This window comes from Orbicella faveolata, unplaced genomic scaffold, assembly GCF_042242905.1.
Source record: "Orbicella faveolata isolate gen_17 unplaced genomic scaffold, um_ofav_v1 contig_46, whole genome shotgun sequence".
In the NCBI taxonomy this organism is placed as follows: Eukaryota; Metazoa; Cnidaria; class Anthozoa; order Scleractinia; family Merulinidae; genus Orbicella; species Orbicella faveolata.
Genome location: NW_028301576.1, coordinates 4,919,405 through 4,943,083, shown reverse-complemented (window position 1 = coordinate 4,943,083; position 23,679 = coordinate 4,919,405). Strand labels below are relative to the sequence as shown.

General features: G+C 39.5%; 1 protein-coding gene across 1 annotated transcript; it reads left to right on the top strand.

The window, feature by feature from the left end:
• Positions 1-667: 667 nt before the first annotated feature.
• Positions 668-23,219, top strand: LOC110050998 (dynamin-binding protein-like). Its single transcript, XM_020756973.2, has 22 exons — positions 668-875; positions 1,829-3,882; positions 5,039-5,162; positions 7,201-7,280; positions 7,924-7,965; positions 9,007-9,109; positions 10,258-10,337; positions 10,923-11,061; positions 12,161-12,324; positions 13,022-13,145; positions 13,336-13,427; positions 13,885-13,940; positions 14,250-14,343; positions 14,744-14,849; positions 15,680-15,810; positions 16,150-16,254; positions 16,758-16,889; positions 17,294-17,455; positions 18,411-18,593; positions 19,279-19,455; positions 19,928-20,095; positions 20,947-23,219. Exons 2-22 carry the CDS (start codon positions 1,846-1,848, stop codon positions 21,514-21,516), a joined length of 4,869 nt encoding a protein of 1,622 aa, XP_020612632.2. The 5' UTR covers positions 668-875; positions 1,829-1,845; the 3' UTR covers positions 21,517-23,219.
• The last annotated feature ends 460 nt before the right edge of the window (positions 23,220-23,679 follow it).

The window sequence follows — 23,679 nt, the reverse complement described above, 5'->3', positions numbered from 1 at the left end:
AGCTCGATAGGAGTTTGTATCGATTTGAAATTCGGTCGAAACTCTGAACACCGGTCTTGTCTTTTCCTCAGAAGAGTTTCAGCAAGCTTGAAACCTCACCTGGTATCCATTTCTTTACGTCATTTGAGCGATTTTGGTTTTAAACGGTCTGAGTAATTACCATTTAACCGAGCATGCATAGTACAACTCACAGGTATACCCACTAACCGCTTTAGCCGGTGGTTAGAATGGTTTACACGTTGAGCATTATTTTATCCACCATATAATGATCGTAAGGAAAATTTTTCGATGGCTCAAACAGTCAAGCAGGCCTTTTAACCGATAAATTTTAAACGGTTTCCAGTCGAAGTCAATGTTAATGAAACGTGAATAAATCAAAAATACATATATATATCAAGTCAGGAGAGATCGAAAGTCTAGAAAAGACTACGCTAATCTTTGCCCACGCGGAAAGGCCAAGGTATGAGTTTAACACTAAGTGTTTTGCAGGACATCCTGTACAGGAAATGCGGATGAAGGTGGCGGTTTTCTGTGTATTAAAGACATGGAAACAGGATACAAAGTTAAACCTTTATTTTTTTACTATCAACCTACTCAACAGGATCCTATGGAGTATATACCAACTCTAAAATTGGGTAACCTGTGGTTAAAACAGCGAAAGCTCTGGGGAAGAGTAACTGTCAAGCACAGTTTCGATCAAGTGTCTCGAAGACGTGCGACGGAATGTTGTGAAGGCGCTTAAACTAGGAAATGTTGAACCCATTAATTGATTTTAAGGATGTTTTACCTTTGAAGTATCCTCGGCTATGGATTTTTTCAAGCTTTGGTTCGTGTAGTGACCCAGACGTCTTGTTTTATTTCGCGGTTCCGGTAAGGTACGTACAGCAAACATGTCGGCTTTAGCTGTTATTGGGCTTCATAGAATCCAAGCTTAAATTTCGCGATATTGATTTAAGCTTATTCGATCAAAGTTTACTTTTCGTCTTTAGAAATCTAGTCCTCACTTGTTTTAAGCAAAAAGAATGGTTTCTCTGTAAACTACAGCTGACTACAGCTCTAAGACTTTGTAACCGTTCCCTACCGCAGCTGTACATGAACTGAAAGCTCGATATTGTGTTAAATTTACCACGGCTAAATCTGATAGCTTCTTAATCGGTAGGTTCATAATTGCGATTTTCGCTTAAATTCAACCTATAACATCTCAATACTTCTTTGTGCTTAAAATCTCCAGACGAACTCTGCAATGTTGACCTGGGTTAGAGCTAGATATTACATGTAACTCAAACAACTGGCTACAGAAAGAAACTGCTTTTAAATAACAGGAATAGTCAGACAGAATTTAAACTCAACTTAAGGGGCTTAATCTTTTATACCAATGAAATATGCTTGCAATGTTCTACAGTGTAGAGCAAAACAAGTGAAATATTTCAAAATCAAAACAACCTCCAAGTGATATACATGTACAGTATTGTAAGACTTGTCTGTTCAAAGTAACTCAGTGGATATTGTCACGGGAAAATTATATTAACTGTTTGGGTTTTGTTTTGAGTACTAAAATCACTGTGAGATATTTGTCCGGTAATTAAGCTCTTGTTATAGTTTTTCATTTAACTGAAGTCCAGAACATATAATTTTAATAATTTATGAGTTTTCAAGGTGGAAATTGTAATTACAGGTAACAACAAAGTCAATCTTCTAAAAAACAATTGACAATAATGTATGCAACATTATGCAGGTAGCATTCTCTATTTAAACAATGCTTGATGCAATCAGCATGTTGTATAATAAAGAAGAGCTAAGCTTTTCTGTTGCTTTCATTTCTCTGCAGACTATGAGTTACTATCCATGGACGGAAGTCTTGCAAGGGCTTTATACACTTTTCAGTCTGACAATCCCAATGAACTCTCTGTTTCGGAGGGAAGCATCATAAAGATTACACAGTATATTGACAAGCATTGGTTGGAAGCCAGTTATCAAGGAAAAACAGGCCTGTTTCCTGTTACCTATGCTGAGAGGATAAAAAATGAACCACAGTTTCAAAAGGATTCCCATGTCATGCCTTCTCATTATGAGGGATTGCATAAAAACTTACTGTCCAATTGGCAGCCTGGTGAAAGCTGTGAATTGTCTAGAAATGATAATTCCTTAGCCCAACACAGTCCTAGTAATGATGCATATTTTGTGGAGACTGCCTTTGCTTTTTCTGGTAGAAATGACAGTGAGCTTACATTTCCTTCTGGAGCACTGATAGAGGTAATGAAAGATGTCGATGAAGACTGGCTGGAAGGGTCATTCAATGGCAGGACAGGGCTATTTCCCAAGAGTTATCTGAAGTCTTCTGAGAGACCATGTGCCCGTGCTGTATACCCCTTTGTTGGAGAAAGTGCGGGAGAGTTGACTTTTCGTGAGGGTGACTGTATCTTTCTCCGGAGGCGTTTGAATTCGCAATGGATGGAAGGAGAAATTAATGGCACTGTGGGGCTTTTCCCGTCTAGCTTTGTTGCTGTTGAGGTTGAATTGCCATCAGAACAAAATGCATTTGCAAATGGAGATTTTAGTTTTGTGGACTCTCCTCCTAAACATGGAGCCCAGAATAGCTGTGTTGCACCAAAAGTAAAATGGAAAAGAGGTATGAAGGGGAAGGCACTGTTTCATTTTACGGCATTATATTCAGGAGATCTGGAGTTGAATGCAGGAGATGTTGTAACTGTCCTTGAAGTTGATGATGATAACTGGATCGAGGGTCGGTTAGCTAGTGGAATACGTGGGTCATGCCCTGCGGCATATCTGGAACCTCTATTTGATATGAGCCAACAATTTGAAAGTAGATCACTGAAGTCTAGTGCTCAACGACTTGCATTAGATGGAAGTTTTTCTGGTATTTTTGACGACCCTGGCTACATAAACATATCACAAATGCGTAGCTCTGCTCAGCGGACTAGTGACTTTGTTGACTCTTACTCAGTGAAAGGTGATACCAACAAATCTCTTTTAGACTCTTCATTCACACAGGATCCAACACCTGCAATTATTGCACTGCCATCTGACATGGCCACAACTCAAAAAAACACTCCAGGAACTAAACCGTTGCTTACACCAAAGCCAGGACCAACAAGTAAAAAGCAGTCACCAAGTTATTCAGTGAGATACCTAGGGGGTGAGGAACACTCTGCACCCAAAAGTTCCCAAACCGCTCTTAGTCCTTCAATTTCCGTCCAATCACTACCTGGTGGAAGTGCCTCTAGTTCAAATACTCTAGTTTCTGTACAATCTGAGACACCAAGTAAACGCTTTCAACAGCCGCGATATTTTAAGGACTCCACTGGAACTTGGCCAGGTAAAAGAGCAGGGATCCATGGACATGTAAATGATGAAAATAAAAACAAAAGGAACCTTATTGATGACGATGATTTGTTATCGGGCAACTGCACGTCTCTGCCGACTCCATTGGTTCCACTTCCTCAAGCAAGGATAGATGATAGAAGTAGTGAATCAAGTGCATCAGAAGATTCTCCAATCACACCCAGGCGACCAGCACCCCCACCCCCTAAACGGGACAGCAGCAGCAAGAATCAGCATGTCCGCAGCCAAACTCTTCCTGGAACGAGATCAAAGGATCTTGTACAAGGTGACTTTAGTAGGGAGGTACATGTTTCAATATCAAAAGCAAAGGATCACCAACAGTTGGACGTGAAAGACGTGAAACAGAATGGGGCGCCACATTCTCTGCGCCCAATAGACAGTAAAATGGATTCTTCTCAGTCTCCTAAGTGGTCACCTAAGACAAGGGCTGGCGATCATGATGGCCCAAAATCAAAACCTCTTTCTAGACCACGTTCTGTGCATTGGAAAGACAAGGATTCTCTTAATGCAGTGGACAAGGTAACCAGCTTCATAATGATAAGTCCACTGCAAAAATTTGTGGATTATTTTACATGTAGCTGATAAGGCATGAACTTGTGCACCTATTGGGCGAGCAATATTTTAGTGGGGGCAGTTGAAAACTGAAATGTACTGGTGCGCTGGGCAACTGGATTTCAATTTTGTTTTCCTGCCCTGCCGTTGGAAAGTGCGGATTTGCCAGGGAGCTAAACATGCCGTGTAGACATTAGAGAACTACTTTATTTGTGCTTTTAATCTGATGGAACTCAAACCTTGCAACATGATAGACAATCCAAATCCAAAGAAAGGTGTACTTTTTTGTTTTCTTTTATTCAAATTGATTCTAGTGGGAAAATGAAGTCATCAAACTAACAGCAAAATTTTATTTTCACTTTCTGTCTAAACTAATGCATGATGATAATTTTGAAAGAATAAAATTAATAGGTATATGCTGAGATGAATTCAATTGTGAAGAAATATTTTTGAAGGGTTTTATTATACATGCAATTACATGTTGAAATTTGCCAAATTTCTAAAACCAGTACTGTAACAAACTGGCAGAAAGTTCAAAATTCAAATATTCGACATATCTATTCAATTTATAGAACTATTTTTTTTTTCATATTTGAATTTATCTCAATATATCCTTTCAAAATCATACATTAGCGTAGTCCGGAAGTGAAAAGAAAATTCTCTTGTTACATGTACATGTACATGTAGTTTGGTGTCATCATTTTCCCATGAAAGGCCCTTAGAATAAAATAAAACAAAAATACTGTACGTTTGTTTTTGGATTTTTGAATTGTCAATCCTGTTGCTAAGTTTGAGTTCCATTGGATCAAGAACACAAAAGAAGTTCCCTAATTTCTGTTTCTGATGGACAGCTGACTCTGCATGTAAGCATAACTTGATGATTCTGAGAGTGGATGGCAACTGGAAGACTTGTTGGTTTGTGGGTGAATTACTTTCAACAGCAGCAAAGTTCACTCATAGCAAGCATGCTCAGCTGTGGTGTCGCAAATTATGGCCCTTAATGGCAGCCTTAAAGTTCTCCTCTGTTGGTTGGTACTAGTACTGTAAAATAATTCAATCTTACTAACAAACATGTAGCTAGTAAGAGTTGATACTGTAACTGATTGTTTTGTTGAATGTGTAGAGTCCATTGGAGCTGAGACGTTCAAACAGTCTAGAGCAGATAAGCGAGATTAAGTCCAGCCATATTGCAAGTGCTACTGGCAGTGACAAACTAAGTAATGTACAAGTGCAATCAGTGACCAAAGGTACCTTTTTAAAAGAAATGTCTTCCATAATAATTATTACTGGGGTCAGTATGATCTACACCGTACATTATACATACAGTATATGTATGTACAGCATTTACTGAATTGAGATTTGATCAAAAAATTCACCGGCAGTTCAGTAGGTTAAAGAACTGTCAAGATTGACATAACATAACATAAAACCTTTATTTCAACACGATAAAAATTAAAGCTACAAAGCTTGTGGGGGGCTGTGTATACTACTGAATTACAATACATTAATGAAAATAATAATTACATACACATAAAATACTAAATACAGAGCTAAGATCAAAGTATCAATCAAGGCTTAAAACATTAAATAAATTCCATTATATATTAAATAAGTTTCTAAAAGTACATGTAATCACAATCTCTATATCTGGATGTGGAGGCAGTTAACTGTGGAAAAGAAAGTCTTTAAAATAGTCCTTGGTAATAAGTACATGTAGTCTTTTAATTTGACCACAATTTGACTACAAGCCTCCTACCAATGTGACCCAGGTTCAATTCCGGCCTTAGTTGCTGCGGAGCGAGCGTAGCGGGCGAGCAGCAACATAATCAGGATTTAAGAAGAATATATAGAAGGGGGTACGAATTCTCGAATTCATCACTTTTTACCAGAATGCATTGCAGTTAACCAGACTGCACTGCGCCACTTTTACTGGAGTGCATTGCGCCACGAACAACACGAGGATTTCATACTCGTCGAGCCGTCATCCTTTATCGCGTGGATTCCACTGAGAAAGTTTGCTCTGATTTACCTGTAAAGCGATGTGAAGGAGATCGTGCTTGACTTTCACAACTCTTGCTATGCAGTATGTGAAAGTTTGTAAATCTGGATGATTAATTGTGACATCTTAATCTTAGTATGTCATTTCTTAGCAGTCTCGCCTCCTTCGCCGAATTCTTAAATGAAGAGAAATCGTCGTTACTAAAGCCTGTAGAATAATTGAAACAAACGAAAACCGTGGAACATGCTGATTTCATAAATGCTGCAATCTATTCCTTTTCATCGAAACATGAACTTAAGCTAAAGCTTGAGCATTTTCACACATCGCGATGAACACGTTCTCGACACAGTCTGTCAAGTTCTAGAGATATTTAATGGGTACCAGTACAGAATTTATAAGTTAGATTTCTGCTCCTACAATTTCCACATCTTTCGATTTTCTCGATCTGGTAAAGGGGAGGCTGATGTGTATCGTTTTATGTCCAAACATACTTCAGATCACAATGTGCTTTTTTGTCTCGATCCTTTGTCACACCTCGCCATCGATGCGTCATCATGCATGAAGTTGATGCATACAAGGACAGATTTTAAGTGACACCACGATTTGACACTACTTTGAGAAATAACAGTTAATTTAAGTCTTGAAACGCGCAGATAGATGAGTCACGGCGTTAAATATGTCACTATCAACAGAATGTGCCGCAGCATTACTATCTTTTAGATACCCTAGTTTTTATAAGTGGGTTAAGTTTGTTGTTGGATCTAGCCTTACATGAATTGTACACTGAGCAGGGCTGTGCTCTAGAGGTGCCTGTGTCCTGAAGGCGACTAACTTTTGCATTTGGGTGACTGGAAAAACTTACTTTTTTTCATAAGCTTAAGTGCTGGGCACCCAGGATTTCATGGTTACGAACCTTTGGACTCCTTTTAATTTTCCTTAGACCACAGCCTTGCTGAGGGTTTTTCTCTAGGTTCTCCAGTTTTCCTCCCTCCACAAAAACCAACATCTCCAACCAGGATAGAGGACCTGCATGAAAAGCCTGATGTGGCTTCCTCTCTTTAGAAATAAATCACTGACAGTAAATTGTCTTGCCTTAGAACTCAATTTGGAATGAGTACAAATAACTGTGGCTGGACTAACATACGATTACTTCAATGCAAGGTTAATTTGTAAATCACATGATAGTACCACATGTAATGCTTTTAGTTTTCTGGCTCCTTACAAGTTTACCAATTCTTGCATTTTCAATGTCATCTTGAAATTATTGAATCCCATTTTTTTTTCAGGGAATTCAGCAGAGGGAACTGATGCACCAGGCCTGGCAACACTACAAGAAAGGATTGCTGAGGCAGAAGACAACCTAAAGGTTTGTAATTTATATGAAGCAATTAATTTAGCGGTAATACAGTAGTTTTTAAAAAGCAATAGGGTCTCTTAAATAAAATTTAATTCAACCAATCTATGCCAAAGCCATGGAATAGAAGGTGGGGCTTTCAAGAAAGCCCAACATTTTCGTAGGGTTTTCTTGTATTCTTATTGGTTATCTTTTTTATAGACCCATAAAGTTATAGCATGAAATAATCTGCTGATCCTTTTGCATTGTGGCTGTCACAAGAGAAATATCCTTGATATAAAAATCCCTGGGACGCTTTTGTTCCTCAATTGTTAAGGAACAGTCTGGCCAAATATCATGAAAATCTGCCAATTTAGCTACATACCCTATTACTTCATTTAAAGAGATGGTATTCTCGTGAAAAATTATTGCAAGTTTTTGCCGTTTGAATAGTTGTAAACAGGTCATTACTTTACTCCAATGTATGTCAACAGAATATCCTGCCAGCCAATGAAATAACTCGCATGCATTTTAAGATTCTACTTTGGATCCATTTTTGGGGAAATGTTAAATTTTATAGCGACCTCTTTGTTTTGCTTAGAAAGAAAAATTTAACAAAAGTAGCACTCTCAAGGTACTGTTTGACCTTAATGTTTGTTCTCATGTTTGTTTACAGAAAGAAATGAAAGTTCACTCTGGATTCAAGACTATTTCTCAGGTACATGTGTGTCATGTAAAAGATACTACAGGTCTGTACATCTATGTATGTCTACACGTGCATGGAAACAATCTTCCCATCAGTTAATACTTACATGTGAGTAATGGGTATCCATTTACATCTCATTATTTTGTATGTCATTGTTCTAAAGGGACATGTCTTTCATTCCTTTCATTAAGCTCTGTTTAAGAAACAGGAAGCACATCAATACCAATAATGTGCTGCAAAATAGAGCAAGTCGGTTGTCTACGGTTAAAACTCTATTTGGATTACAGTTGCCTAGTGTTATCCTCGCTTTGAGCAACTGGGTTCCTACTGAAGATGACCTGACCTTGAAGAAGATTTTTTCACAGGTGTTCAGGTTTTCAAGATGCTTCCAAGATGCATTTTGCGAGGCTATTGTGTCCAGGGATGATACATTGTATCATGGCACATGTGGAATCTGAAACATTTTAATTTACTGTTAACGCCCAAGTCGCTAGTGGAGGGAAGGTGCCTACGAAGCCCAGGGGCTGCAACCGCAGTCAAATCCCAAGGGGCTAGAACACCTGACTGGCCTGCCCAACCCACAACCAAGCCATGACCCCCCCGTGCCAGGCCCCCATCAGGCACCTGTCCCACTCGAGCCAGATGGCTCAGTGGAAAAAAAAAAATGCTGAAAAAAAAGGGGGGGGGGGGGGATAGAGAGGGAACACTGAGAACTGTTAAATTACTATAATTCAACTGACAATGCCATGCTAACAGAGCAACGAACACACTGCGAGCACATGGGACGACAACGCACGTACTAACCAAGAATACTGCTGGACAATGTTAGCCCCAGGGCTCCCACAATCATATGACTGCTGCAAACGCTACAGAATGCAACAAACGTTTAATGCTAACAGATGGCCAAGACACTAACAAGGGCCTACAAAAATGCTACTGACCAGACTAGCTCCTAGTCGTTAACTGTGTTAAATTCCATTTAACTATATTTTAAAACTGGAGTTTACAGATTGTAGTGAAGCAAAGTGTGACTTTTGATAATGTTATTTCCAGCTTGTGATGACTGATCCTGTTAAACAACGAGAAATGGAAGCAAAGGTGTCACAGAGCCAGCAGAAGATAACAGAATGGCAAGAAGAATTAAAGCACCTCAAAGGTTTCATACACTTACTTTTAGAGTAAAATCCGCTGTCACTTTTGTTTTGCCAATATTTCAAATTTAAATTTACAATTTTCAGGGACAGTGGCCTAATACATGTAGCTCGCAAAGTTATAAATAATAGTAATTTAGAACCAAAATAAACTCAATTATATGGCAGATGTTTTGGGCCTTGCCCTTCCTCAGTGCTGTTTTGAATGGGACACATCATTGAAGAAATAAATAATAATGTTATAAGTGTGACTCTAACAGATACATGTAGGGAAAAACATGCATATGTCAAGCTGTTTAAACACTGAAATCCACGTTTAGTCCCAGCAGCAAGTAACAACTTTATTTAATAAAGAGGGTAGCACATAACAACTTATAACTGATAAACTAGTGGCCCTCTATTCTAAATTAATATAAAATTTCTAGTCTAGATGACATGGAGGTTTGGTGCATAAAACAGTGCAGGGGTACAAAAAACGCCAAACCCTGTGACGAAATGCACCTAAACATGGACTTCTTTTTTATACAGCTTGACGTGCGTGTGCTTTTTAGAGTCGTGTGTATAATTTCACATGTTCATTTCTTCAATGACGTGTCTCATTCAAAACTTAGCACTGAAGTACACAGGGCTAAACCTGAAGTGTCTGCCGTACAATTTTGGTGCTAAATTTATTACAGAACTATTGATAACTTTTGAACTGTTTACACTGTGCCACGCAGCCGCGGATCCTTTTCGATTACCAATATTTAATGGCTCGCATGCTGGATTGTGGATCAAGTGGTCTGGATTCAAGCCCTGGGTGTGGTCATTGCATTATGTTCCTGGGTGTTACACTTGACTCTCACAGTGCCTCTCTTAACTTGAATTGACCAATACTAATGTCAATCGAAATCCTGGGATCAATTTGTGTACTGTGTGTTGCTTCCATATGTGAAACAGGCTTTAAACCAGGATTTGAAAAGTGGCTGTCCAAAATGTGTTATAGGATCTGCTCAAATGGACAATTTTTGAGGCAACATATGAAATATAAAACAATTTTCTTTAACAAGTGGCCATTCACAGGATGCCTGGACGCCCATCTGGCTGAAAGCCTGATGTGAAAGAAGAAATCTTCAACAACTGAGTTAACCAATAAATGTGTTGATTTTTTTAGATGAACAAGTCTTTCTGATAGAGTCACATCGGAAAAAGATGCTGAAGGTTAAAATAGCTGACTTGGAAGCAGACTTAGAGGTATTCCAAATCAAACCCTATTTTTGTACAGTCAACTGAAAAGACCAGTCTTATTTTGTCTTTCAATCACACTATGCCTGTTGCAAAAATGCAGTTACCATCCCAGCAGCTGAATCTAACTTATAATGGACCCTCCAAAATGTAAGATAAGTGTACATGTAGAGTTGGTGCTTTTGCTTACTTTGCTCGAGCAAGTTTTGTTGTTTGTTTATTTTGATGTGAAGAGAATGTAATCTATGTATTACATGTAATTGTACATAAATGGGCTCTCTTTTCTGGTTTTCACCAACATATTTTGCAGTACTGTTGCCGAATTAGTCAGTGGAAGTTCGATATTGCACTGTTCTTGGAGGCTTAAAGTCATTTACATGTAATCTAACCACTGTATTATTCACTCACTCACTCACTCATCCTTATCGGGCCCATGAGGGCTCTTGAGGTTGGACTGTATTATTAACATTCTGAAAAACAAGTAGAAAAAAAAGAAGAAACAAAAACAAGGCCATGCAAATGCTTCATTTAAATAGTCATTTTTGTTGTAGCCACTCCTTCCCATTAAAAAAAATGGCCCCAAATATTTTTTAGAAACAAGTGCGGAGCCAAAGAAGTCTTGAAATGTTGCTTGGTGTAGTGGAGGAGAACAGAAAGAAAGAGGTTATGGAAAACCTTGGAGTGTGTGCACAACTTGTGGAGAAGATCAAGAGAGAGCTGACAGAGCTAGAGGGTATGGCAAGGTTAAATTAGTGGCCATGATTGATATAGTAATACAGTCAAACCTCCTATTAAGTGGCCACCCTTGAGAAAATGGCAGGTGGCCAATCAATAGAGGTTGGCCGCTTAATAGAGGTTGATGTACCTTGAATAATTTTACCCATTGGGTTAATTTCGTAGTGAATGGAGTCACTTCAAGACAATCATGATAAACATGTGCTTGAATGTTTTTTTCACTCGTCACCTTCTATTTCAGACTCTTATCTGCCATCACCTTTTCCAAAACAAAGTTTTTAAATTTTAGGTGGACATTTAATAGGGGTAAAGACAATAGAAAAACCCCATCAGGCTGACCAAAACGTGGCCGTGGCTGGTTAACAGGGGTTTTATTTACATTGTTTTACTGACAATAATTTCAGGACTTAAATGACCGGCCACTTATTCAAGGCGTGGCCACTTAAAAGGTGGCGGCTCACTTACAAGTGACTGGATATAAGCTTAACATATCGTAAGACCTTTCACGGAGAAGTTATCATTTTAATCAAGGATTAAAATATACGTGACCATATGTAAATTATGAAATTCGTTCGGACTTGTGGTGGTGGTGATATTCTTGCCCAAAAACATTACGCAATGCCTGAATGCGTGAACTCAAACGCATTCAAATTACATGAGAAACAAAACAGCTCACAATTCTCACATCTAATGAAACTGCGGTAATTCCAAAGATGGTTATAGTGAAAGCTTGCATACTCAGTGACCTCTATTAGCAATCTCAATTTCTATCAACTTTTGCCCAAATTTTTGCCTTAAAAATTACATAATTTCCGTAGCTGTGGTGGGGAGGGGGGAGGGGCTGTAGTACACCCCTACTCCTCCAGTTCGTAGATGCCCATCGTAGATATTATTTCCCAGTTGTACAACAGCTGTATCTTTCAACTGCCCAGCTGAGGTCTGACTGGCCTGACCGACTGGACCCACATCTATCAAGGGTCTATCAACTCCATCTGGAGAGTGGAATGGCTAGCAGTGATCTTTTAAATTTCAAGACAGTATCTGTATGGTTAATTTATTTTTAATTATACTTTGTTGATTTTGTTGTTATATTACAGTTTCCCTGCACAGTTTAACAGAAAAACCAGCAGAATCAAGCCAAAAGCACATGGCTGAGCAAAGACAGCGAGTCGTGACTGAACTTATTAACACAGAGAAGGATTACTGTAGTGACCTTGAGCTCTGTGTAAAGTACTTCCTGTTTGAACTCCAGGCTTCACAGGTTAGTTTCTGTTATCAACAGAGTACCCTGCTCCAGGTTCTAAGGGTGTGGAGATGGGTAACAGCTCATTTTGCTTCCCATGATAACAGAGCCTGGAACATGTACAGACACATCCATCCATCTCAGTAGCCAAGAAAGAGTTAACAGCAGCCCGATCAAACAGATGATTTGTTCCCTCTACTAAAAAGATGCCAGATTTGACCTGAAAAATACTTAACACTACTAACAGATTACGCATGTTATGTCTGACTGGTTTAGTTCGCATACAAAAGAATACAGTACAAAAATCTATTAAAGAGGCTACAGTAACTGCAGGTACAGTGTACTGTACATTATAGAACTCTGTTGAGGTAAAAGTTTATTTATTGGACTGGACAGGAGAAGAACTGAGTCAAAGTGAAAAAAGAGACATCTACAGGGAACAGGGAACAAAGTGGAGGCAGCATGGCAAGAGGTTAATGGGTGCTGGACTTGAAATTAGGAGATTGCAGGTTTAAGTGGCATTCTAGCCATTAGCCGGTGCTGTTCTTGGTCCGTCACCCTTGTATAAAGCCAACTGGTGTGCCTCTTGCTTGCTGGGAATTTTATCAATATTATGCGAAGCCTCACCGTGGGAGCGGTCAATTAAGAAACCACCTAAGTCACTCGCAGAAAACTCATGAACTTAAAAATTTATTCCTGGATTTGTTCCCCGCAGGTCAAAGATCTCGATTTTGAAGGGTTATTTGGTAACATTGAGAGTGTATTAGAAACATCACAGAAGCTGCTGAAGAACTTAGAAAATGCTGTTCAAGATAAGGAAGGAAAAGATCAGGAACTTGGTAATGATTGCACATTGGTAGTGATTGTGCGTGATCCATCTTCCATGTAGAGATACCTTTTGAGTGTGTGGGACTTACAGTGTAACTAGAGGAGTTGTTGTATCTGAATGTTATTGCTCCATCAAGCTTGCTCTCTACTGCACCAGTTTGTTTACATTGCTTGGTAAAATATTTATGTACTTTTTATCAGGAAAGTGTTTTGTGGACATAGCTGAAGAAATGAAAGAGGTGTATGCTGTGTATTGTAGAAACCATGATGATGCCATCTCACTCATGGAAAAGGTACATGTTAGGTTACTCGTCTCGTAAGTAGGTGTACATGTAGATTCATTCTTAGGAACTGAAGGAATTATCCATTAGCCGTCTGAGACGAATGATTGACAGCTTCAAGACGGTTTGTCGTGGGCTCACTCGTCTGTCAGTAGAAGTCGTGCTGACAGACGAATGAGCCAAAGACGAATTTTGCCGCTCAATTTGTCTTTGGCTCATTCGTCGGATTTATACCTGAACGATTTATCCGTCTCAGACTGATAAATCGTTTCAGATGGAAAAAAACCTCTCCTACTATAAAATTTGGCGTCGGATAATTCGTCTGTAGTACAAATAAATGAAATTTGGCCATCGTGAGACTGTAGCAACGTTAGTTATTTACCGTTTTTCGGTGTTCACTGTACCTGTATAATGTACATGTACATGTATGCTCTTGAATACCAACCTTATTCATCTTCTGTGCTTGCAGTATGAAGAAGTACCGGAGATACAAGACGCCTTCACAAAATGTTTGGACAAAATTAGGTAATGTATAGTAAACTACAGGAAAGAAAGAGAATCTCAAGTAGCTTGAAGTCTGTCATGATTAACATTGCCAAAGTTGCAACCTGTGTGGTTGCCAGTGCAGCCGGATTTGATTATTATTTATTTAAAAATATCAATCTTGTGCTTGTCTCCTTTTGTAAAACTTTTTGCTGCAACCAGTCACATGTCAGATTCCTAATGTACAAAGCACTGCCTGGAGTTCTTGTCTTTGTGAAGGTCTTCTTCCCTTGCACTGAATACCCTTACACTTAGTCTTAGATGTCAAAGTTGTTTTTTGTTTCTCTTCAGAGAACACACCCGGTGTTGGGACTTATCATCGTTTCTTATCAAACCAGTTCAGAGAGTTCTTAAATACCCGCTCTTGTTGAATGAGCTGCTCAAGGTGAGCGCTGACTTGTCCATAGCAAACTACACAATCCTAGTCATTTCTCACAGGGTCAGACTAGTGTTTATTCGTGAAGGTGAACTTAAAGGGGCGGTATGGGCAAAAAGGGGTTGGGGCGAGAAGTTTGTTCTCGCGAGTTGCGGCACCCATGTCTCGTCCCAGTCCTTTCTAGCTTGTTACGTCTCGCCTCATTCCTCTTGCCTGATTTCGAGAGAAAAACTTTCTGCCAGTGGTCAAGCGCAAGGTTTGTCAGAAGACATACTGCTTTGTCTACTTGTAATTAGAATGTTCTATATAATCGGTATAGTTTAAGTACAGCTATGCACTGTACATGTACTGCAAAGTGTGCTAAATTTATTTTTAAGAAATCTGTTTGTAATGGAATTTTTCTCATCAGTATACACCAGAAATCCACCGAGACAAGTACAACTTGTTGAGAGCGATATCAGTCATGGCTGATGTGGCAAATGCTATCAACGAGTTTAAAAGAAGAAAAGATCTCGGTGAGGATGTAAAATATTGCTTGATACAACTCTTAGCGCCCGAATACCTTTACTACGCTCGTAAAAAATGTACAAAAACGTTCTGATATCTTCAAACTTAGTATACACAATGTCGTTAGCACAGTGTCAAACATTGCAAAAATGCAGGTTCACAAGTTATTGTGGTAATATGCTGCCGCCATCTCTTTTTCCTTTGGCGGATTCTTACCAGTTTAACAAGCAATTGTATAAAGTACATGTATGAGAGTAGTTCTGACCTATATTGGCTTTGAATACCATCTTCAGGTTACATGACACTTTCAATAAAAGTAGTCAAACGTGCGAGAAACGTAGTATTTCTTAGGTCCCGTTCACACCACGCTTGAGAAATTTGAAAACGGCGTTTTAACTCTGAAAAAGCATCAAATGTTTTCCGTTCACATTACGCCGGAAAAATTTGAAAACGAAACAATCAATAGTTTTTTGGACCCACGTGTGAGGAAATTTCGGTTAGGGAAATCGCATCGTGACATCATCGTTTTCAAACTGTTTTGCCCATCCCGTCGACACTAAAACGTAAAGCCGGCGTTTTCAAATTCCTCCGGTTCGAAGAGCGTTTTCGAAAAGCTCTGTTTTCGTGACGGATTAGTATGGACGTAGCTGTAGAAATATAGCTGCGTTTTCGTCCGCCGTAGCGTGGACGGGGCCTGAAATTGCTATCTTCTCTTTTAAGCGCGTTTGTTTGGAATTGAGTTCATGTCAGTTCCTCAGTTTGTCACCGTTTCAATTTACTGTCTTAACATTTCACCATTATTGTAGACTGAAGCTTCGTTTTGCTTTTCTCTGACTAGTCGTGAAGTACAAGAAAGTAGAAGACAGTGGGTTGACCAACAAAATACAGAAGCTGAGCTGGCATTCAGTGGTGAAAAAAGGCTCCAGGTTTAACCAGAGGCTGACGCAACTCACAGGGCTTGTGTCACAGGTGAACTGTAACTCGCTAAGGGACGGACCATTATTATTACTGTTTTGTCTTCTTTTTGGGGGGGAGGGGGGAGGGGAGGGGTTAGCGCAATTTTCTGGGACATAAATTGTTTTTCTCACCCTTGTGTTGTGCATTTTTTTGGTGGGAAATAGTTTGTGCAAGATTGTCTTTTTTTAGTATAAAAATATAGGACCTGAATAGCAGAAAGCATTTGCTCGATTTTTTTTCCCATGGCTCCCCTTGCGCGATTCTTTTTTTCAGCAGTTTGTTTTGGAAATTGCTGTTTTATTTATAACCAATTTTTGTAATATTAATCGTTTTTCCTGTCACAATTTTCAGACTGTTGACGAAAAATTCATTGAAGAAGAGAAAAAGTTTCGTGCTGTAGAGAAAACTGTGAAAACCCTACTAAAGAATGTCTCCACTTATTTGGAAGAATTTCAGGTAAGAAATTAACAGTATAATAATGATCAAAGTCTGTCGACCATTTTGGTTTCCAACTATGCTCGCATTTCGGCTTTCTTATTTCTTTTTTTTTTTGCGTTTTTGTTGTCTTTCTTTGTTTTTGTTTTATTTTTGTTGTTATAGTTTGTTTTCTTCATGGTTGTCTGTGAAAACAAAATACTTACTTGGTATTTTTGGTACTTTTGGCACTTTTGCTATGGGGCCCGTATTGAAATAAGACGCTATATAAAAGCCCAGAGAAGACGGAAAACAAAAGGGGGCGCTTACTGCAAGGAGGGCGCTGACTCGAACATTACGTTCTACAGTATTTCTAACTTGTAAGTGCAATTGTTTGGAAACAATTCAGGTTGCGTCATTTTGACAGTTACTTAAAAGAAAAAAAAAAAAAAAAAAAAAACTCTAAAAGCAAAAACGCCTTGGTTTGAGCACCAATCCGGTTTATCCGGAGCCGTATCTCAACATGCTGTTTTGTCTTGCTGTAGGAGACGATGGAATGTCACAGGTCCTCAGGACAGAACGTCAGTGATTTCTACCAAGAGGCTGCCACGTGCTCAGAAGTGTCTACTTATCACAAAATACAGAAGAGGATTGGAGAAACCATTCGTTCTATTTTTGTAAGTGTCGTATAGAATTTGGATAGTTCAATTACTAACTTACTAACTTTAATTTACGTTTTGATAATATTTACCAGAGGACGCGGTCTCCTCTGTGAGGAATTAAGAGACGGATGTTTTGTCAAACTGTGTAGACGAAAAAAAAAATCTCTTCAAAACCGGCCACATTCTGCAAGTTTGATCGTGGTGTCAGAGACGGTTGAAGCTAAAAATTGAACCTTAATACTGAAAACGTTAAGTTTCTTCTGACTTTCATAAGACTCAGTCAGTTCCATTCTTTAATTATGTTTAGTCATCTCTGTTTATTTATTCCCAACTGAAACAGAAACGTTTCACTGAACCTTACATGTTTTAATCAGTCTAACAGGGCCTCGTTTTAATGTTGTTATGTTTTCTGTCATCAGATGGACTGGGTTCAGATGCAAGTTTTGTCTCCGCTTAACTCCTTGCTGAACTTGTTTCAAGGCCCTCAACGTTTGATTCAGAAGCGAAATGACAAGTGCTTAGACTATGATCGATGGTCCAACAAGATTGACAAGATTAAAGACAGGGACAAGTTAAAAGCGGTGAGTTTGCGACAGGATGATTTCGTCTGGCTCCTTGTTTAAGTTTAGTGAGATCCCAACAGTGTCAAATGTCACAATGTTGCACTAAAACTCGTAGCAGTTCAAAAACAGGTTACACATTTGTGAATAGAGTGGTTTTGACTTGCATGATATGATGTAGCATTTGCTTTGGTTTTGCATTGCTACGCTACGCGATTGGCTTAAAAAACTCGCGTTACTTTGTCGTCCAGTTAGAAGTGAAACTAAAACGAATTGTGACTCGCTCGCACACGTTTTCCCGCACTTTAAGTTAACTACATGCATTAAAGACGTGGTGTTCTGATTGGTTCGTTGGATTGTCTGTGTCCTTTGTCATCAACTTGAGTGACCCCTATATGATCCATTTTTTGCTTTAAACGGTTTTCAGTTGAGTGTCGTAAAACCAAACCAATTACTTACCAATTAGACTACTCAGTCAATCTCACACCATAGTAAGACCAAAACCAAAACCAAAGTAATTGCCAGATTACTTTTGACACTCAATTGCCGGAAAAGTCCTCTAAGCTGACATAGGTAAACCTCCTTTAGGTTAAAATAGCATCGTGGCTCGAGTTCAGCCTTTGCGGTCCCTAATCAGGGAACAGCGTTTTCAAATTTCGGTAAACCCAAGATAAAGTAATTTTTCAACAAAGCCTATGAAGTGTCTTCACGTTAAAAGTAACACTTGTCAGCTTAGCTCCAACTCCCAGTTGTTCTAAGCATTAAAGTTATCAGCTGTAGTCGTTCCATTCAGTTGGGTTTGACCAGAGTTTTACACTTGGAAACGGCAGAAATATACACTTCGGTCAACGTTTAATCCTGAGTAGTGTTAAATGTTAAATCAGTGTAACCAATCTTAACCTTTAGCTGCAAATTTAATGACATATATTGTAAGGGGTCAGACTTGATTGTGTTTGATTGCCAAAATCCTATCCAGGCCAAAGAAGATCTTGAACTTGCCAAGAAAAACTACGAAGCTCTGAACACACAGCTGCTTGAAGAACTTCCTGGATTTACTGAGAAGTGCATGGCGTTGGTGGTGGACTGTTTGGAAAACTTCGCCGTAGCGCAGAACAGACTGTACTTTGAAATACAACAAGACTATGGGCAGCTGCTACAGGTACAGTTTGACAAACAGTCGAAATATTAATTACGTTTCAAAGGGAGGATAACGTAGCGAACAAGTGCGTCTTTAGGGTTGCCACTGCTCGGGAAATGGTGTGGGAAAAATTCCTTAAAGGTCAAGGAAACGCCGGGGAATCAAATTCTGAGATAGGGAAAATTGTCATTTTGAGGAAAAGTCAGGTAAAATTGAAATTGTATCACCGCTCATTTAATACCATTGAAAGCTGGAAGAAACGTTTCGGGTCACTGTGATCTGAAAGATGTTTTTCCTTAACGAAGAAGGCGAAAACGTGTTGAAAACTTATCAGTCTAAAATAAATGTGTGGAAAGGATGGCTGTAAGGGGAGACTGGAGCCCTCTACTTTATCTGAACGAATGACATGTCGTATTTATTTGGTCAGGGAAAGTTTTATCAGGGAAAAGTCAGGGAATAGGCGGGGAATTTTGAAAGTGACGTCTGTGGCAACCGCCGGTTGGTCATCAAATATTTGTGTTAGCCTAACTGAACTACAGTAGCTGTTGATTGGCAAACTCGTAACCCGAAATACCCTTTTGGTAATCTTGGTTTCTCTAACACTGTTACCCTTTGCAGTCTTTTGTTTGATTTGTCACGCAACGCTGTATCGAACGGCTGGCTCTAATATTATGTAACGTGACAATTTGTAACGCTTCTTGTTTAGTTACCAATTGTCCAGGCAGTTGACGAGGACATAGCTGAACATCACAACAAAAGATCAATGCAAGTCGTTGAACAGTTTTCAGATCTGAGCTTTATTCCGTGTAGTTTTGTGGCTAAAGACAGTTCGCGCAAGAAAAGGCGATCATTTAAAAGCCCAACTCAGCCATCACATGACCTTGTAAGTACTTCATTTAAAACTCACGAAAAAGCTGCACCATACCGTCTATTCGTCACGTGTAGATGTTTTTCTCATTTCCAGTGGCGGATCTAGGGGTGGGTTTAAAAAAAAAAAAATCCCAGAAGGAAGAAAAGCCGGCAGGGCAAGCAAACACAATAGACACAGTTCTTTTTGCAAAGCTTGTTTCTCCTAATCTTTTCGAAATTATAAGAATTGGCGTTTGAGTACTTAAACACGATGCCTTGTGAAGAGATTCAAGTAAATTACAAAATGTCTGGGATTCTTTTCCCGATCAAGGCACTATGGTATAATTGAAGGAAAATAAAGATATCTGGCCTTCAGTTCTTGTATTTCGTAGCAAATGAAAGTCCCGAATACGCAAATTCAAAGGAAGTGTGCTAGTTTCAAAGGAAGATCGCTTTGTAGACTGTAATAACATTCCCATTCATTTTGTTGACTTCCCTGTTTCCAGGATGCAGTAGAAGATGATACCGAGACCAAAAGCAGCTTGTTAGATTCCAAAGACGGTGACCAGGGTGGGGAGGGTGGGGTGGCCACGAGAAGTCAAGCCTCACCACCTTCCCAGTCGATTCTTCAGCCGCGTCCAGCTCCGCGGAGACTGAGCAGCACAACACGGATCGTAAGTAATTAGACTACAAGTGAAATGAGCCACCGAGTTCACGTTGTGAATTCTGATTTTTATGATTTTTTTTCTTTTATGATTCAACTGGTGGGGAATTTTTTGAGTACGCTAATCTTGCGCGGCCGTTTACTGTATTTTTTTCTTTTTTTGTGGGGAAGTAAATCAAGGAGGAAAGTAATTTTCCCTGTAAAACAGTTTATCTTGGTATTGCTAGCGTGCCTTTGTTTCACGCGTGAAGCGAAAAAAACAAGACGTCTGAACGCAGGCTACATGTAGGCATTTGGTGTAACAATAAAAAAGTTTGTCAAAGAGAGTGTTCGCCGCTTCAGTAAAGACTAACGGCGTTTTGGTCCTTCTTCTTCAATTAACCATTTCCGAGTTGTCTTTTACCTCTGTGTCAGTTAAAACGGGTCTCTGTGCGACACCATTCATATGAAAATGCGTTCTGCCTACATGTTCATTTTCATGCAAATCAAACTTATTTTCATATGAAAGGTTTTGATCAAGACTCGCTTTGAAACAGAGGCACAAGACAACTCGGAAATGGCCGATTCTTTGTCGCTTAAAATACGTGTGAGACTGGGCCCGAAAAATTCCATAAGTGATGACGTAACCTTACGAAGATCCGTGCCGCTCTCTGATTGGTCGATGCTCGATTTTTGCGCGCAAATAGCAGTAGTCTGTGTGAAGATGTCTCTTGTTTCATTTGCTTTCTTCCTTAAGCCAAGGAGATAGAGGATGTATGTTGATTGATTCTACAGTAGAATATCAGAGGTGCCTAGAGTTGGTTGTTACTACATAGCTTCCTGTTCGTTTGACAAGTATGAGTATTTTTTCTATTTCACTAGGAGCCTAAGGATTTAGACAGCTCACAGCCTGTAGATGTAACGCCAGGAGAAGGCAAACCTTATGTGGTCGAGTTCAGCTTTGAAGCTCAAAATGCGGGCGAGTTGTCGGTGTCCGAGGGGGATCTTGTGTCTGTCCTGCGACACTCGGATAGCAGTGGGAACCCGGAATGGTGGCTGGTTCACTATAATGATGCCACTGGGTATGTCCCCCAGAGTTACTTGTCCCCGGCGGGTGAAAATGATAGTGACGAAGAAGGTGAAGGTGATGTTATAGACAATCAAGATGGCGACGATAACAGTGGTACTGTGCAGGACACAGACAGAAATGCAGACGACGTTCAAGAGGCTAGCGGTCCATCCTCGCAATACGCTGCTATTGCTAAGTTATACTATTGTGCTGACTATGCGTTTGAGGCTAGCAGTGCGGCGGAGTTGAGTCTGGATGAAGGACAGCTAGTAGTGGTGATACAGAAACAGGACTTGACTGGAAATGACGAATGGTGGCTTGTTGAATGTAATGGTCACAAAGGATATGTTCCGTCTAGTTATTTGACACCAGTAGAAGATTGAACGCGCTGTTAACCAGCTATAAATCAAGACATAATCCCCGAAAAAGAAACAAAAAAAGTCGCGATTCTGGATGGCGTTGCTGTGATTATGAAGCATCAAAATGTACTCTGACCTGCATTTTACATTTCCGGACATAATTGTCTAAAATCTCCTCTTTAATTAAGTTGACATGTATCTTCCTAGTTTTCATCAGTGAAACTTACTGTCGTACCATCACTTTTCCTCGAATATGATCATTCGCTTATTCTAATAAGTCTCTTGCTTAAATTTGATGCCTTTTTCTTCCTGATTACACTCCAACAAGGTAGGAAATCTTGCTTTCAGATTGTTAACCACGCGTAAACGTGGGAAAATTCGCGGAAACTAAATTTCATGTAGTACCCGATATGCTGAAAGCTATCTCCTTGTTTCTTTCGGAAGCCATCTCATAACCGCTGTTAGCTTAGTGACACAATGATACGCGCCCTTATCGTACCCAAATTTGCAATTAGCCAATCAGAAGCCGTGTCTGTGGTCTTGATATCCTGCGATATCAAGTCACTGACCTGATATTTCTCCGATATCATACTCACTTGGCCGAATTTGCGTGCGGTAAATACCTAATCGTACCTTTTTGGCTCGCTTCGACGGCATATAAGGCTCTTTTGGTTTCACCATGGGTAAATACGAACCATGGCTCGACCACACTCGCCTGATACGCCGCCGAAGCGTACCAAAAAAGGTACGATGAGGTATAAATATCGTCGCCGCTGCTTGGTTTGGCCGATGATACACATTTAACATCACATTATTAGTTTTTCACTTCTTAATTTTACTCATTCCATTGGAACTACGTGGAATTTAGATAGCTACAAGTATCTTTTCTTTCATTGCTTTAAAGTTGGGAAAAAAGTAATGAAAAGTGACGTAGCGTTAGTTAGCAATGTCAGTCAGTATCGTTGCTCAACCGTTATTGATGTCGCTAAAGTAGTCGCTACCCAAGCAAGGTAGGTTCGCAGAGGCTGTTAGCGACGGTGCCATGTATGCTATTGTAAGATAGGAATTATATTGTCACAGAGTTAGGTCTTAGGCGAGAGCTGCTACCTGTATAAAGGAAATGAAAACGATGAATTAATCAAGTTGTTACGGAAATTTTCCCCAATTTTGGTTCACTTTTTAGTTCAGAATTTTCAAGGGAGATCCTTCTTCAGTTACGGATGATAGAGTTTTAATTTCTAGACAGATAATTACGTGGTGGCACTTTTTTTTGCAAATTTGCCAAGAGAATCTCTTGATTTGCCAAGAGATTGTATAATCTCTTGGGTTTGCCCTGCAAGCCACACTAGGTAATTGACTCAAAAAAAAGAGCAAAATTGAGGTATACTCCATTGCTTTTAAGTTATGTGAAGACAGCCATTCTGCCTCCTCAATTCAAGTAGTTTTGCGCGTAAAACGCTTTTGATATATAGCTAGAGTCAAATTTTGGGAAAATACACGTTGCTGTCCAGGAAATGACTGGTAAATTTTAAAAGTTGAGAGTGATATTAAGTAGTAAACCTAATATAATTTTGCATAGTTTATTGGCCCATGAAATTGAAGGGCTTGAATTTCTGAGTAACAACATGGATAACTGAGGATTACTTCCCAGAAAATTGTTATACGTATAGTACGTGTTATTCAGTCTGTCCAGATTTTGTAATAAAAACATGTACACGAGCTTTGAATTGTCTGCTCGTGTTCATTCCGTAATCCTATTCTCTGATTTTAAACCTAACGATTAAATTATTGAAATGCCGTTTACATAAGCCCTGAGCTCATGCAACTTCGATGGGCTCATAAACGGAGGGACTTGTAAGCAGGAGGGCTTATTAACTGCAGTTCTCGGTATCTTTCTTTATCAAGTTGAAACAATGAAGTCCGTTGGAGGTCCGTATTGTAAGTTTCGGACCGAGGGTTTTTTTCTCGTTCCGTAATTTACAGTACGGATGGAGTAGACGAGGCAAGTAGCCTATTAATTATATCTCTGCTGTGTGTCTGACGGGTTTGGAAAACAACTTCTGGACACGCGGAACGGATTCAAATGACTTACGCCCGTCGACAGCAAAAATCGTTGTTGGGTCGTTAGCACGTTTTACGGAATCTAAAGAAAACGAAAGCTGGCGATAAGTCAAGGGACATCTTGGG

Excerpts from the sequence above, each read along its gene's own strand:
- LOC110050998 (XM_020756973.2), top strand. The coding sequence starts at position 1,846 with ATGGACGGAAGTCTTGCAAGGGCTTTATACACTTTTCAGTCTGACAAT. Across the intron at positions 15,811-16,149 it reads TCACAGGGCTTGTGTCACAG|ACTGTTGACGAAAAATTCAT; the intron begins GTGAACTGTAAC and ends CACAATTTTCAG. Across the intron at positions 19,456-19,927 it reads CTCAGCCATCACATGACCTT|GATGCAGTAGAAGATGATAC; the intron begins GTAAGTACTTCA and ends CCCTGTTTCCAG.